At 50.9% G+C, this 16,145-nt stretch overlaps 1 protein-coding gene across 8 annotated transcripts in view; it reads right to left on the bottom strand.

The window, feature by feature from the left end:
* Positions 1-16,145, bottom strand: part of ARHGEF9 (Cdc42 guanine nucleotide exchange factor 9) — a 161,633-nt gene that overhangs the window by 116,327 nt on the left and 29,161 nt on the right. For 2 of the 8 annotated variants that reach the window (XM_021525294.3, XM_021525301.3), the window contains exon 1: positions 4,327-4,581. The exons of 4 other annotated variants lie outside the window; for them this stretch is intronic. In XM_021525294.3, the coding sequence (XP_021380969.1) occupies positions 4,327-4,366 (40 nt within the window). In that variant the 5' untranslated portion in view covers positions 4,367-4,581. Of the gene's footprint in view, positions 1-4,326; positions 4,582-16,145 lie in introns of those variants that run through there. 2 more of the 8 variants (XM_021525295.3, XM_021525297.3) reach the window with 1 other exon arrangement.

Below are 16,145 nucleotides of genomic sequence, written 5' to 3'. Positions count from 1 at the left end.
AAGAAGTGTTTAAAAAAAGAAAAGCCCTTTGATGAGCTACAAGGAAATCAGGCTCTCAGCAGTTAAAAAAACCTTGTGGTTTGCAAAGGCTGCAGAGCTGCTGAGCAGGAGGGACAGATGGACATGGTGACCACATGGGGTGTGCGGCTTCCCAGCAAGCACAGCCTGCTCAGAGCTCCACGAAATCCTGCTTCCTATGCCTATGGCACCCTCCCAGGGCTTTCCAGACACCCCTGATGGATGTCAGAGACAGAGGAGTTATCGGTGTGTCCCTTATCCAGCAGGTGGGAACTCCATGGAAATGGAGCCAGGATTCCTCCCAGCCCCTCCTGGCACTGACACAAGGACAATCATCAGCACGGAGCATGGATTTATCAAACATTTTTATTTCCCACAGCATCAGCTCCTTCTTAACCTGGACATTTGGCATAGCAGCACCAGCAGGAGGCTGTAACTGAAAGGTTAAAGCAGCCCCAAAATGGGAGAGAAATGGAAAATTGAACAGCAACTACGTAAGAAAGATCCCACAAAGAAATGAATTTGGTGGGATGGACTTGGGGCTTTGGGGGCTCCACAGCCCTGCAGCACCCACGGAATTCTCCACTGCACGCAGAGCTCAGGCAAGCCAAGCACCGACCTCCAGTGACAGGGGGGAACAAACTCCCAAACTTCCCACTCTGCTGTGGAAATCCCTCCCTGCTGAGGCCACAGGGCATGGAGAGCGGGCAGCATCCTCTGCAGGACACCCACAGCACTCAGGAGCCTGTCTGGGACTGCTCCAGCAGCAGCCAGCCCTCCCTGCTCCCTTTGATCTCTGCAGGAAAACTCCTCGGGGCCTCTTCAGTCCCATTTTTCCTTAAATACCACAAGCTTCTCTTTCCATCCTGCCCTGGCCTGGCTGCTCTCCACCAGCTGCTTGTGCCTATCCAAACTTTCAAAACCAAAAGTCAAACCCAAACTGCATTTTTTTCTACTTCTCTTTTCCAATCTTCACATTGAGACTTTTAGGATTATGGAGTGCCAAGAGTACTTTGTATTTCCAAATACCCTGTGATTTTCAGACTGACAAGTGGAAAAGAATAAGTGAGGAAAAATGCTGCTGCTGACCTGCCCCACTCAGAGGCATCTCCACCACTTGCAGCACTTGGTCCTTTGATTCACTGAATTCATTTTCACCATACTTTAGGTTGTGATGATTTACAAGAGTTTACTTTTTGCTTACAAGAAAATGGAAAATATTGACGAAGTCTGATTTTAAGTACTTCAACAACAGGCAGTGTAAAAATATCACTATTTGTGGCTGTAAAAGAAAAAAGCTGGGACTGCACTTATTAGAGGTGATGGCTGCACTCACCTGGACTGTCACAGGCACAACATTAAACCCAAAAGGAGAGCCTTTGTGAGGAAATACCACGGAAGATTCACACTTGTGTTACTTGCAATACAAAGATTTGGGAAGAAACACTGTCCTTGTCAGATAAAAACTATTCAAGAAGAGGCTGTATTTTGTCCTGATTTAATCCAACTCATTTGATTACCATGCTGGATCAATACCCTCTGAAGAATGCCAAACCAAATAATCATTGCACTCACACACTGCTCAGATGTGCAGATTGATTCTCATCACTACCAATGACAATTAGTTTAATTTTTCTAGGTTAGGAACAGATACTAGAGAGTTGAGCAACGTGGTACCAGTGAAGCATGGAAAACACCCCTGTGGGATGCCAGCATAATCGGCAAAAGATTAATTGTTTAAAAAATGGGAAGCAGCACATGCAAAGGAGGGAAAAAAGAAGCTCCGACAGCTTAATATTATGGAATAATAGCTTGGGTTTAGGGGCTGATTTGAAAAAAAAAAGCCACCTGCCACAAGAACAAAAGGTACTAGCACTTGTTAAGCAATAGTGACATGCTTCTTAAAGATGAGTAACTCTGAAAGGGAGCAGATCTGAGTCTTGAACCCAAGCTGAGAACAACAGAAAACAGCATTTTGAATAAATCAGTGCTGTGCAGAATTCAGGAGAAACCAGGCTAAAATCCAGGTTTTGACCAATGTGCCTCAGCAGAACAAAGTCCAGGGATGCTGCCAGAATAAATGTGTATTGCTGGTCTTTAGCAGCAGGGAGAAAATAATACTGGAGCAAAAAAAAAGACAGCTGAAAAATCGTAACAGAGACGCAGTGCCCATGGAAATGGGTCCAGTGATGCTCAGGATGAAAGGCTGAGGTTGTGCATGGCATGGGAGGCTGGGTGAACAGAGCAGCCAACTTTCACTAAGGAGCAGAGATGCTTGATAGTTCCACAGTACATTTTAGCCAGCAGACTGAGCTGATGATATTCCCACTGAATTACTGAAATGCAGCTACTCCTGGTGTGGAATAACTCACTTGTTTAGCACAGTCCACCAAATGATCAATATCTGAAGTACTAAAATTTCAAATAACTTACGAGTGAGGACAGCGAGGAAAATCTGCAGTGGAGGGAATATTGCTATCCACACTGGCACTGGGCCAGGACATCTGGACCAACACATCTTGTCTTGCTAAAGGAGCAGAACTTGTAGGGACGAAGTGCTGGCAGGACCTTGGCTTTAGGTGCTCCCAGTATCCCTGTGCTCCACGGGCAGGAGCCCCTGAACCCTCGGGCCACCCATCCCCAGGGAAACAGACTCCTCACCACCAAACATCTCTGCTGGATTTATCTTATTTGGTTCAGTTTCACTTTGCTGCTTTGAAATAATTTTTTCTTTTCAGCTATCTGGAGATACGCAGAGTATCTCCAAACACTGCTGAGGCTGTTGAAGTGCTGTATGAAATACAGGAACTACAGCTCTGTCTTTTACTTTTCCCTTGTTAGAAGGAGCAATATTGGGAAATTCTCGCTTCAAAATCAACTAATGGAGTTTTACTTTCCCAAAAAAAAAAAAAATATCTTCTCTTGCAGCCTACAGTAACCACTGTAATTTCTCTCAAAAACAAAGCAAAGATTGGACTAATGAGAACAGAATAACACAGCCGGCAGCAAGGAAGGAATCTGTGAAGATGAGAGGACAAGGAAGTGTCAAGTCCTGTGCTGTGTCAATTAGAAAAGCACTTGGTCCTGCAGCATGCCCAGCCCCTCCCCAGCGGGGCTCAGCAGCCACCTGGGAGAGGAGGGAAAGGGAGGCAGGAGCCTCAGCCGGCACCACTTTTTATCCCCGACAAGGATAGGGGCAAAGTGCGGGGCAAGGAGGATGGAGGAAGGAGGAAGGAATGCCATCCCTCCGCGGCAGCAGAGCCCCGAGGTGCTGCTGGGCGGCAGAGAAGCCTTGAACAGGACCCTGAACAATCGTGTTCACTGCAGGCTGCTGCCGGCGCCCCGCACGGCGCTGCCAGCGGCGCCCGAGCCGTTCGGGAGCACAAAGCCACAAAGCCACAAAGCCCCCGGGCCCGCCTGCGTGCGGAGCGGGGAGCAGAGGGGATGCAGGGCAGCAGGAGGGAGAACGGGCAGCCATCCCTCCCGAAGGCTCCCCGCTGCCGGCGGCATCTGCCGGTGCCGCCGGCGCCGGAACGCGGGGGCTGAGCCGGGTGACGCCAGCTCGGCCTGAGCCCGAGCGGTTCCGGAGCCGGGACCAGCCCGCAGCGATGCCCGAGCCTCCCGCAGCACGGGGAAGGCAGCGAAGGGCAAAGCCAACACCAGCCGTGCGGGGAACGCCAGAGCGAAGCACGGGGCGGGAGGAGGGTCTCCCGACAACCGCATCGCTTCCCGGGCAAGTTCCTGAATGAAGCGGAGGGGCCCTGCTGGGCTGGGGGAACTGCCCCGCTTCCCCCGGCAGCCGCAGCCCTCCGAGGCAGGAGCAGGGCGGCGGCAGCTGCCCTGGCCGAGCCGGAGCAGCCGGCGTGTGCCCGGCCGCCGCGGCCGCGCCCGGGCTCGGCACACCGGGCTCCCCCCGCACCGCCGCTCAGCATCCGGCGGAGGGGCACGGCTGACAGTCCCGGCTGCCCCGGGCAGAGCCGGCCCTGTGCCGGCACTCCTCTCCTCCGGTGCTCTCCCACCGCACACCCCACACGCCGGGGAAGCGGGCAAATCCTCCGCTTCTCCCCGCCGAACCCACCGGCTCGCCCTACGGAACCCCCTCCCACGCCCCGAGGCATGCCCACCCTCCTGCCTCTCTTTTAATTTCTTCTTTTGCTCAGCAGTTGGGGAACGCAGAGTCTATAAAATGGCTACAGAGTGATCAATGGTTTCAAGGACAGGGAGTAAAGGAGGAGTCAGGAGATAGGACGGAGGTTCATTTCCCTGTCAAAGTACTGCAATAAGAGGAAAAGAGAAAGACATAGCTACCTGAACTCACCATTCCTGTTCCATCCCTTAGCCACTGCATCTTGCTTCTGATGATGTCCTTATTATCAGAGAGGGGAAGAAAAAAAAAAATCCCTACTGCCTGGCGAGAGCTGGCAGGAAAAAAAAAGAAGCCCCCCCACCCCCACCCTAGCCTGGAGCTTTCAGTCAGCCATCCCTCAGCCCGGCAATCCCGTGCCTGTCAGGAGCACGTTATTAGCAGCCTCCTCGCTACCTGGGATTGTGCTTATTTATTTCAGTCACGGACCGAGGGATTTGAGGGGAGGGGGATGTCCTTTTTCTTTCTTTTTTTTTTTTTTTTTCCCCTTCCGTGCTTTGAAACTCTGCAGGAGGGGAGGGGAGTGGAAGCGAGGGGAGGGAGGGGGGAGCGATGCGAACTTGGGGAGGGTCCCCGCCCGTGCCCTCCTGCCGGTGGCCGGTCACCCTCGCCCCCAGCGCTGCAGGACGCCGGCTCTGCAGAGCCAGCACATGCTCCACGCTCAGCAAGGGCTGGGGATTTTGCTGACGTTCAAAGGGCAGCAGGTTCTCATTCTGCTCTCCACGTGAAGGATGAGTCCCCTTCCCACTGAAAGCAAAGCTCCCGGCCCGGCCCAGCGCTGCACCTGCCCGGGGTGATCCTCGCCCAGCGTCCGTGCCCTGCTCCCCACTCCGGCTCTTCATCCCCTGCCTGCTGCCCCGGATTTTCCCCACTTTCTGGCCACAGCTGCACGGTTAGGAAAGCAAACGCGCTCGCTAAGCGTTGCTCATCGATCCGGCCACCCACCACGTCGAGGGAGAGGAGCTCGCGGTGTCTGGCGCTGGTTAGAAGAGGCGGCGGCAGCATATGGGATGTGTAGAGCCAACTGGGAACGGGGCCGCATCCTCGCGGATCCTCCAGCCGGGACACGCACGTCGACATGGATCTCCCCATGGTGGGCACGGACACGGCGCTGGCAGCCAGGACCTGGCCAAGGCCGCTCACGGCGCCGGCGGCGCAGCCCCTGCCGCCATCCCGGGGCTCGGTGCCCACAGGAAGGGGCAGCCCGGAGAAGGACTGACACACCCCTGAGTACAGGAAAATGCCCCAGCAATATTCCCAAAATCCCCTCTTTGGCAGCTGAGTCTGCAGTTGGTTTCAGGGACAATGAGAGGGCAGGTAGGAATGGTGGAGACAGCGTGGGGAACAGCTGGCAGCGTGCTCTGGGCACAGGCAGGACACTGGGGACACTGGACATGCTGGATCCACGCACAGGATATGCTGCGGAGGATCTCCAATCTCCTCAGTTACAGCTGCAGAGGATTTAGGGTTGTGTTTGCATAGGTTTCTTCTCCACGCCTCAAGGGCAGAAGGGCATTTGGATCTCCTGCTCCTGGCCTCTGGAAGAGTCAACATTTTCCTGCAGCTGGAGATTTTGAGTCAGGGAACAACACGCAGCTCCTCGTGACTGCCACTTTCTGCTGGTCCTGTGCCACTCAGCAGGATCAGAGCTTAGGTGTCTTCACTTATTATTGGAATGGGACAGACCAGAAGTGCAGGCAGGACTGAAGGGATGATGCCCAGCATCTCTGCACTGCTGGGGCCCCACACAGCCTGCTCCAGTTCCATCAAGCCACATCCCATCACCTTTTGCACAGGCACTGACAGCCATCATTATTCCCAGAGATGGCTGACAAGAGAAGGAGTCAGGAGGCAAATGCTTATAGCTGTCCAAACTTTGGAATTCTGCCTAAGTTTCCAGTGACAGAAACACCAGGTAAGTTATTTCCATCCACAGGAGGGCTCTGGTTGGAAAATCCCACCTCTGACAGCCACTCTGGCATGTGCTGTCAGTCAGGGGCTCTCTGGGGAGAGCCCCATCTCCTGCAGCAGGTGATGGCCACGGCTTTGTGCCGCCCTGGAACTCGGATCTCACAGGTACCTCACCTGCTCAGGATGTCAGACAGAACCAGCACAGCCTCACCAAGTGACTCAAAAGCTGCAGGGGCTGGGAGAGCTGGGATAGCAGAACTGACAGACAGACAGACATCCTGAATGGACATTGCTTCCCTCAGAAACTTGGACTGAAGACAGAGCAATGATCTCTGACTGAAGGGTAAATATTCTTTCCACCAGGAAACACTAAATGAGATCTGCCCTGTCGTCACCACATACAACAATGATCCTCTGAAGCACAAAATCAGCTTTAAACCATGCACTGCATCATCCCAGTAACTGCACTCACTTTGGTCAAAGTTACACCCTGGCAGTGCAAAGGGAAAGGGGTTTGTCTGGCACGTCCCACCCTGTTGCTCTAACCGGGAATGTGGATGTGGAGGAGGAGGACAATTCCAGTGCAGGACTGCTGCACACGAGCAGAATGATCCCAGTTTCTCTCCTCCTGCCAGCTGTTGACCAGGCCTGTCAATAAGGCTCATATTCCACTGTTTCACTCCCTACGCCTTGTTTACACTAAGCTGATCTGAGAAGCAAACCAAGAGTTGCCAGGTTAGCTCTTGCTCCCTGCGAAGGTGCTGAAAGGCAAGAATGCCCCAAGATCAGCCAAACCTCTGAAAGGGCAGCAGGCTGCACACAAATCCCATCCTGCCCAGAGCACTGGGGCAGCCGTTCTCTCTGGCACAGGGAACCTCAGAGAGAACCCAGCCTCATTCCCCTGCCAAGAAAATGCACCTCTGCTGCCTCATTGTCAATGCAAAGTGCTCTGCAGGCAGCCAGCGGGCAGGGGACCAAGCCCAGTGTCCCTGCCAGAGCAGGGGGAGCCGGGAAAAGCCACCTGTGAGCTTCTTCTGGGTCCTGTGCAGGGCCAGGAGCTGGGCTGGGGTGATCCCTGTGGGCTCCTTCCAGCTCAGGATATTCAGTGACTCTCTGATTCTCCACTTCCCCCCACTGGAACAAAGCATCTTCCAGGGAGGGGCACCACGTGCTGGCTCCTGTGCCAGGTGTGCCAGGGGATGCTGCAGCCCAGCACAGCTGAGGGCACAGTGGGCTCTGTGCCCAGGCAGCACACCCCAGACATGAAATATTGCCAGGCACACCCCCGAGCTGGGCGTGAGTCACAGAGCTCTGTGGGATTGTGCCCCAGGGCACCGCTCTGGTAGGAAAACCCACACTGCCCACAGGGAAACAGAGGCAGCTTTCAGTGTGTGCTGCTTGGGCACAGAGTTTGCCCTGCAGGCTCCTGCCCTGGGATTTAGCCTGCAAGAAAATGGGATTTCTACCACGTGTGTGGGAGGGAGAGATGAGGCTTTGCTCAGGTGGTTTGTCTGGGGGATCACTCCAGAGGAAATCCCCAGGAAGAACTGCAGGGTTGCTCATCAATAACACAATGTCCCAGTCAGTCTCATCAGAGCTGTGGTTTGGTCATATCTGACCTGTCACAGCCTCCAGAAATGTCTCTCTATCTCTCCAGAATAAGAACCAAAATCAGCTGGGGTGCTCCACCCCCAGACAGCCCAGCCCAGTCTGGAGTCTCCCTGTGACTGCCAATGACACAAATAATGGGCAAGAACCTCCCAGGGGAGCAGAGAAGTGAAGGCAGGGAAGGAAGGGGCAGTGAATACCTCTGCAGTAGCAGCAACTGCCTGAATTATCAGATAATTGCCACTTTTCCACGTGGAACTTATTTTCTCCTAATTCTCTGCAGCTGGAGAGCCACTCAAAAGCCAAGCAACTGAGTATGAGCAGGAGCACACTCAGTATCACACCACAGTGAAACAGCAAAAATAACCTCCATCCTTGTGCCTCATCCAACACATCTGGAGGCATGGAAATGACACACAGGAGACTTTACCAACATTCCCACTGCAATCCAATCTCCAGTGCAGTCCTCCCACAAGCCACCCTGCTCTGCCACCATTAGTTACAGCACTGCAGGGCAGCTTTTGGGAGCAGAGCCCTGGTTTGAGACACCCAGAACACAGCCCTGGGATCCCAAACATGAAGGTTCCTTTTCCTGCAGCCTATGAGAGCAGCACTGCAGGATTTCACCTGCCTCTCCTCTTTTCTTCCTGCTACTGTGTTACCACATCACCACTGAAATCTCCTTTAGCTCTTCAAGGCCTCCCTTCCTTAATCCCACTGGAAGAGTTTTGCTTTAAACCACTCTCTGGATGTGGGAACTTTTGCCAAAATGCTTTTTCCTCCACCCTGCTGCTGTTTCCATGAGGGGATTTCCTTTCTTTTGCTTTTCACCCACTGCCTTCCCTCCCAAGCTACGATGCTGCATTGGACAACATCCCCCAGGCAGCACCTCCCCACTGAAATTTCAGCCTGGAATTTCCTCACTGAGGCAGGAGAGGTTGGCAGTGCCCTTTGGAGAGCCCTGCCACACGCTGGTATTTCACTGCTGCAGAAGGCAGATGTTCTTTATTCCATATCAGAGAGCACAAATATATTTTCCTGCAGTCATTGTCTCTATTGAACTGCAAAGAACAGGCACCAAATCCTACAGGTTAATTAATGAGAAAGGAGGGGAATTTGTCTAACCTCTACTAGGAATTATTCAGCCTGGCTTTATAAACCAATCAGCCACGCTATACAGCTATGAAACACGTACCTTCCTGCAGGAAAAAAAGCCCAAACCCCATGGAATATTCTCCTAATGGCCCAGTGCCTCCCTGATTAGCACAGCAATAACACAGCGCTTCGGGCTCTTGCAAAGTATTATTATTATTTATGGTACATTACAAGGGAGTTTGTTTGTTCTTTAATAGGAGATGACATATTCAGAAGCCCAGATACGAGTGTCCTCCTGAACTAACTCTGACACAAAGATAGTTTCAGTCATAAATTATAGAATCATAGAACCATAGGACTGGAACAAGTGCCTGCAATGCTTTGCTCTGATGGATGTGATTGGGATCTGGCTGTTCACCACAGCAAGGGAGAGAGATCATTACCTGAGAACCAGAGGCTTCCCCTGACCTCCCAAGGGGACCCAGTGGCCACTGGCAGGGACAGACAGGGCAGCCCAAACCTGTCTCCCCCTGCTCCAAATCCCTTCTCCAGTCTGGAGCAGTTGTATGCACACTCTGTATGTTGGTACAAACTCGAGTTATTGCTAATTTAATTATGTGCATTGGGCATTATTAATTAATTGCAGTATTTATATTTAGCAGACACAGTGCAAACAGCCCCCATCTGGCTCCAGGCAGAGGTGTGTGGCACACAGCCTGCTCCATGGGGAAGGAGGGAGGGCATGGACTGGGCATGGATTGGGCATGGCCACTCTCCCACAGACTCCCCTCAAATGGCTTTTTGTGGGATTTTACCAACAAAATGCCAGCTTCAGTTTTGGAGAGGATCAAAATAAACTGGAACTTCTACGAAAGCCCTAGTGGGAAACCACAGTTTGGAATCCTGTTTGTAAAAAGCAATTTTTTTTATTAAGTAACCTCTTCAGTTCACTGCCCACAGTCTGCCAGACACACAGAGGTTCCTCCCAGCCCTCCTCAGCCTTGGGAAGGCAGGAAAACAGGCAAATCCTGGATCGGCCTCCTTCCAAAACATCTCCTTCAAGATGGTTTGCATGTTGTTTACTATTCCTTCTCCTGTCACCCCCGCCTGACTGACAAGACTCCTCATGCCTCAACCCATTTGATTTGCTAATAACTCTCAACTTTTTCCTTCTGCAAACCTCCCACCTCTGCTTTAATGAACCTAAGGAGTCTGTTGCCAAGGAACACTCTCTGTTGCCATGCCCTCTGCTTTAGAGGTGAAAATTAATAATCTGCAGACAAATTAAACTCTTTGGGTGATGAAGAAAGCACCCCAGTTCAGATTCCCAAGCCCAGTAAAGTCTCTCCAGCATCCAAGTCTTCTTTACATCCATCTGTCACTAGTACTGCCCTAGTTCTGCTTATTTAGGGAAAATCCTATGGAGATTAAAAAAAGGAATAAAAACTAAATTGGAAACTGAAAGGGCTTTACGAGCAGCACAATGCTCATATATAAATTCATTTCATTTGTCTACTAAGAGATCTGCAGCCAAAAAAGACTTTTTTAAAAAAAAAGAAAACTAGAGCTTAGCATTGCTGTTCATGAGAAGATTGACAGGGAAACAATAAATGCTGCCCTGGGTCATGCATTTTGTGGTCACAAGGGACTGGCAAGTCCATAAACCCTGAGGCTGTGCTCCTCCCTGGTGCCTGGAGGCACATTCCATGCAGGAGCCCAGGATGGAGCCTCCAGGGCCCTCAGCATGGCCTGGGGGTTCTCAGAGCCCAGCCCTCTTCCAAAACCAACAGCCAGACTCACAATCCAAACTCCTGCCTGTCCCAAACCAACAGCCAGACTCACATCTGAGGTCCTGCCTGTCCCAAACCAACAGCAGACTCACACCTGAGCTCCTGCCTGTCCCCTCTCCCCCTCCCAAAGCCCGTGGGGATCTCACTGGAGCTGAGTGCCTTTGGAGGAGCAGCCCAGCCTGGTCCTACACCCACAGACACACACAAAGCCCTGGACAGAACTGGTTTTCCTGCCATGGAAAGCACAGCAGTGAACAGGCACAGCCTGATCCAGGCACAGCATGGCTTCCACTCGAGCCCATGGGATTCCTGCCTCAAAACCAACTTTACAGCTTGGCTCTCCACCAGCAAAGCACAAGGCAAGGAGCTTGGTCCCCCAGGACCTCTCATCTCCACCAGGCAGGTGAGGGCTTAACGAGCAGCTGGTATTTATGGCCACAGTTCATTGGAATGCATGGAGCCATGGAGGAGCCTTTCACATTCACTCAGCGCTCCTCTTGCTCTGTTATTTAATGCAAGCTGTGACCCCTGGCCCTGGATGCTGAGCTGAAGCAGCTCAGCTCCCAGCCCTGTTCTCATGGCCTCAGTCAGTCTGAGTTTCCAGGACATGTTGGGAGCCCCAGAGGTGCAAGGAGGAGCACTCAGCAGAGCAGGCAAGGCTCCTGGAGCAGCCCAACCTCAGCTCTCCAAGTGTGGGCTGCGCAGTGATGGACACCCAGGACAATGAGGAGTGTTTTGACCAGGATGATGTACATTTAGTCCATACATGCCCATTTTTCCAGTGTGCCTGGGTCAGGTCAGTCTCAAGGTTTCTCCTGCACATTTCCCTCCCTGCTTCCCTGTGTCTGCCCTCAGCTGTGCCAGCCAGGGCACATCTGGGCAAGACAAACGGGAGGGGAGAGGAGCAGCTGCGACCAGACCCAGCCTCACCAGGAGAACTTCCAGAGCTGGGGCATCATCTGCATGGATGCTCCATCAGCCTAAGGAAACCTCTTTGCTGAGCCTCTCTATTAACTGGAACTATTCACTTTTAGAGCCAGGAACATTTCACAATGAAATGATCTCTTCAGGCTCCTAAAACATTGTGAGGCTTCCCTTCTGAAAGAGCCTTGCCTTGAGTCAACCTCTGGAATCAAAAGCAAAGCAAAGAGATTTTCTCTTCCCCTCTCCCCACGTGCAGAGGGATGTGAATTCCCCTGATAAATAACACTGCAGGCCGAGGGCTGTGGCTCTCCAAACCACTGGATGTGCTGCTCACTCCTAGCTTATTTTCTTTTCCAGACCCCTCCAAATCCCACAGTCCCCTCCTCAGCCTTCCAGGGCTCAATCTGCAAAGGCAAGTTTCAATCCTGTCTCCCTTTCAGAAGCGTATAAAACTCAATTTCTGACATTGCCTTTTTCCAGCTCCCAGCCCTGCTCCCTCCCCTCAGCCCACAACTCCTCGCTGGTGTCCTTGTCATGAATGAAAGGGTTAAACCAGCTTTGGGACTGCCTGGCAAGCCTTGCTGAATTCCTTCATTAAACACATCCCCACTCGCAAACGAAGCCATAAATATGTGGCATTCTCTCCCTCTAGTGGCTGGAGGCTTGGAAACGAAAGGGATGGAACATGACCCTGCAATTTGTGAGAACAAATGGAGCTGTCCCCCAGAGCCCAGGGAGCCAGCCCAGAAAAGGGATCACAGCCTTGGCCAGGGTCACTCCCCTGCCTGTTTGGATTCCCTGCAATGTCCCCACTTCAGGACACTGCTCCTTGTTCACACCCCGCTGCCAGGAACGCACAAGAGCTGCTCGGAGTTGCTGTCACCGTGTCACCCCACAGCAGCCAGGCTGCCAGCTCTGCTCATTCCTTACAACACCTCCGAGCTTGTAGGAAAGCACGAGGCATAAAAGTATCAGTGAGACAAAGCAAGGAGTAACTCAGTTTGACACGGGAGGAAAAGCTTCCCAACAAACTGCTTCTGAAGGATTTTAAAGAAACACCAAGTTGTGTACCACACCTGAGGTTCCCAAATTTGGTGATGCGGCTACTCCAGTTATGGGAGAGCTGGAACTTGTTTCCACATAAGCCTTCCTCCAAGGACAGCTAGCAGGGTCCATGACCTTCATTTGCAATGATGAGTGCTGTTTTTAGTGGGACACATCCTTGGAAGGAAGACAACAAGATGAAAACCAGCTCAACTCAGCTCCTTTCCACTAACTGCAATACAGCTCTACCATTTCATGTATTTTAGCTAAAAATCCCAAGGCTCTCTGTCAATAATGAACCATTACATCACCGCAGAATTTGTGTGTGGGTATGAATGTGAATGAATATCCTCAACAAGAGCAGAAACGTTCTTATGAAAGGCCAGGAAGAAGGGAAGAAAGAGGAGATGGATGCTATCCAAGTGAGGTGGTGGGTTTGATTCCAAGATAACCCTTGCAAATATTCTCTGCAGTTTTTCCGGGCTGGCATGGCAGACAGAACTACACCTGAGTCTTTTCAAGAGCCTGGGGAAAAGAGGGGGAGTTTGAAGTGGGAAGGCCTCAAGCTTGACACAAACAGGAAAAAAAATCCAGAAGGAAAATACATCAAGAAGGGAAAAAAACATCCAGAGGGAAAATCTGTTCTGAACTCACGTGGGAAAGGTTACCAGAGCTTTCCACAACCCCTCTGGCTCTCTGGCCACCATTTCAGGCACTGCCCTCCCACCACCCCAGGGGGATGTGCTGTGACAAGCCTGGCAGGGGCCTCTGTGAAGTCAGATCCCCAGTTTGACCACAGGCACTCCAGTGTGATTTTTGAAGTGGATGGAAACCAGGATACATCCACCCAAGCAGTGCCTGCACAAACCAGAGAGGCAGGCAGGCATTCAAACCCACAATTACACCTAAATCCCATTAAACCACATTTAATCCAAATCCCATTAAACTGTGTCGGCCTTTTCCTGCCTCTCCTTCCCTGCTACTCATGATCCATGAGTCAGGATGCCTCTGGTTTTTGCCTTCCAAAACTGTCCCTCACCATTTGGTACTTGGATTGGCAGTGGAGCTTGTAATTAGGTCCCAAATGTGCCACCACATCAGTGCTGACTACAAGGGATTACACAGAGGTAAAGACTTTAAGAGCTCGTGTGATGTGAAGTCTGAATGCCATCCATCTCCTTCTGGAGTGCTAAATATACCCATATTTTACTATTTACTTGTCTGCTTAACTATCTCAGGAGCAGTCTGTGGCAGTCCCTAAAGAAGGCACTTTTCTATCTATATATAATGTGCTTAGCAATATTTGCCACTGAAGTTGCACAGATATATTCCACATGGAGCTTTTCATCCTTAGAAACTTCAACATGGGAAAAATCTACGCTGCACTAATCTTCCCAGGTTCTTAGAAAGGGATGCTGGCAGGCAGGATGAGTGTCCTAACGCCTCCGAGCCTGCAATTCCTCTAAACTGCCAATTTAAACCACGTTAAGAATATGGCATGAGAAATAAGTGATACAGGCAGCCATTGGAAATTTCCCTGCCTCCCACCTACAGGAATAGATTTTGTGGTTTACCCTCCATTTGCACAGAATACAGATGGACATACAGTCCCTCAACAAAGAAATCAACATTTTTTCCGTAAGCCAGGTAAGGCTGCAAGATCAGGTGTTGAGATTTTCCCCCAAAGCTAAAGCTGCTGGAAACACAAGCAGCTCACGTGGCTAAAGACAATCCCTGAGATTCCTCCAAGTCTCAGCTGTGAAAAAACCAAGCCAGAATCAAAGAGGTGCTGAGATAAATGATGGGAGCGTGGCCCCTGCCTGCTTGCACTCTGCCAGACGGGCCCTAGAATGGCATTTGAAATCCATGAAAAGCACAACACGGCTCGAGCTGTGCCCGAGGCTGGAAATGCAGCCAGAAAATTCCCCTGCCTGGTGCTGATCCAAGCACTCCACTGCCATTTCCCACCTGCATCTGCTGGGGTGGGTTTATTTTGGAAGGGAGTGGGTTTGAAATGTACAGAATTGTTGCTAAAACACCATTTTTCTTAACTAAGCCGTGTTGTGAGGAGATAAAAATAGCCTGTTGGGGAGAGCAGACTAACTGTGGAGTCATCCCAAAAATATCCTGTGTGAAGGGAAAGGTGTGAATGCATGTTCTTAAAAAGGAATGTGTGGCTTATGCTTTACTCTGCTTCCACTACACAGCCATATGTTGGCTGCTGGGTTCTATTAATAACCTCAGTTATTTATATTAATATCCCACTCGGTGTCTGGCTGAGCACAACTTTGGGTTCAGGAATCCTTGATGCTGCTCCCTCCAATTGATAGGAATGCCCAGGTGTCAGCTCTGCCAGAAGGGGAATTTGATGGAGTCTCCTGCATTAAGAACACACTGACCCTGATGCCTCAAGTTTTGGCTTTTCTATTTTTCAGATTCTGAGCTGCTGTAGTGTGTGGGCTTTGTATTACGGGATGGTGAGCTCTCTTCACAGAGCAGGGAGACAAAACAATTCCTTCTCCAGCTGAGCACCAAGGACAAATGCTCCTCAGGCCCAAGAGCACAAAGAACATGGAATGAACAGAGAAAAACAAGGATGTGACTTCATAACCTAAAGCTGTAACTGGACAATGAACTCCAATGGGCAAATGGAGCAGAACTGATCCCAGTGAGGGCCCCTGTGAGCTGTCAGGGATTTTGGTTCATCTTGGGTGTAGCCTTGGCTGGGTTCTGGTGCTGCCCAAGGTGGATCCATTGAGGAGATCCTTTGAATAAATCCCTGCTTTATTCTTTAACTCTGTCAAGCCTCTGTTCCAGGTCAGCCTTCACAAGGCATCAATCCCATGCAATTCATGGAGAGGAAGGAGGGAGTGGCTTCCTCTGCACCTCTAAATGACTCTAATCCCTCACTAATACACAGGCATTTTTGTCATAAAGGCACAGAAAACTCAAACAGAACTTCCAGCTGGCCCTGTGCACCTCACATTCAGCACAGCAAGCTTGGATTTGATATTTAGGCTCAACCCTTGTGGCCTGACAGTTGTTGTTCCAATCACAGCCACATTCTTTCATTCCTTCCTTGATGCTCAGCCTCTGTTTCCTGGTGATACACAAACTTCCCAGAATATTTTGGACTTGATGGCCACCAAAAAAAAAAAAAAAAAAAAAAAAAAAAAAAAAAAAGCATGGAGAGGTAAAATGGCTCATTATGAGCTCTACCCCCAAAATGAGTTTTTCCCTTTTCTGTTCTCCCCCTCCCTTCACTTTTCCTGTATTTCAGTGTTATTTTTAACACCATGAACAGCTCTGCTCCCCCACCCCTGATGGGGCCAAGCCCTGGGACACCCCAGGAGTTCTCTGCCCCCATTAACTCTGAGCCCACACAAACCTGCCCAGGCAGAGGGGCTGAGCTTTAGTGCTCTTCAAGCATTCACTTCTTTGTAATAATTTTAATGTTCGATCCTGTAAGAGATTTTGCACTCCAGTAATTTTCCACTAATTCGCAGGAATTACAATATCTCCTTTCTCTTTCACTGAAACAGAACTGGCTGTTGAGGGCTGCCATGAATGGCAGCCTACAGAAAACCCTACAATAGGTTAAACCCCAAAGT

The sequence above is a fragment of the Lonchura striata genome, chromosome 14, assembly GCF_046129695.1.
Source record: "Lonchura striata isolate bLonStr1 chromosome 14, bLonStr1.mat, whole genome shotgun sequence".
Lineage (NCBI taxonomy): Eukaryota > Metazoa > Chordata > Aves > Passeriformes > Estrildidae > Lonchura > Lonchura striata.
This window is presented reverse-complemented; position numbering and strand designations above follow the sequence as displayed.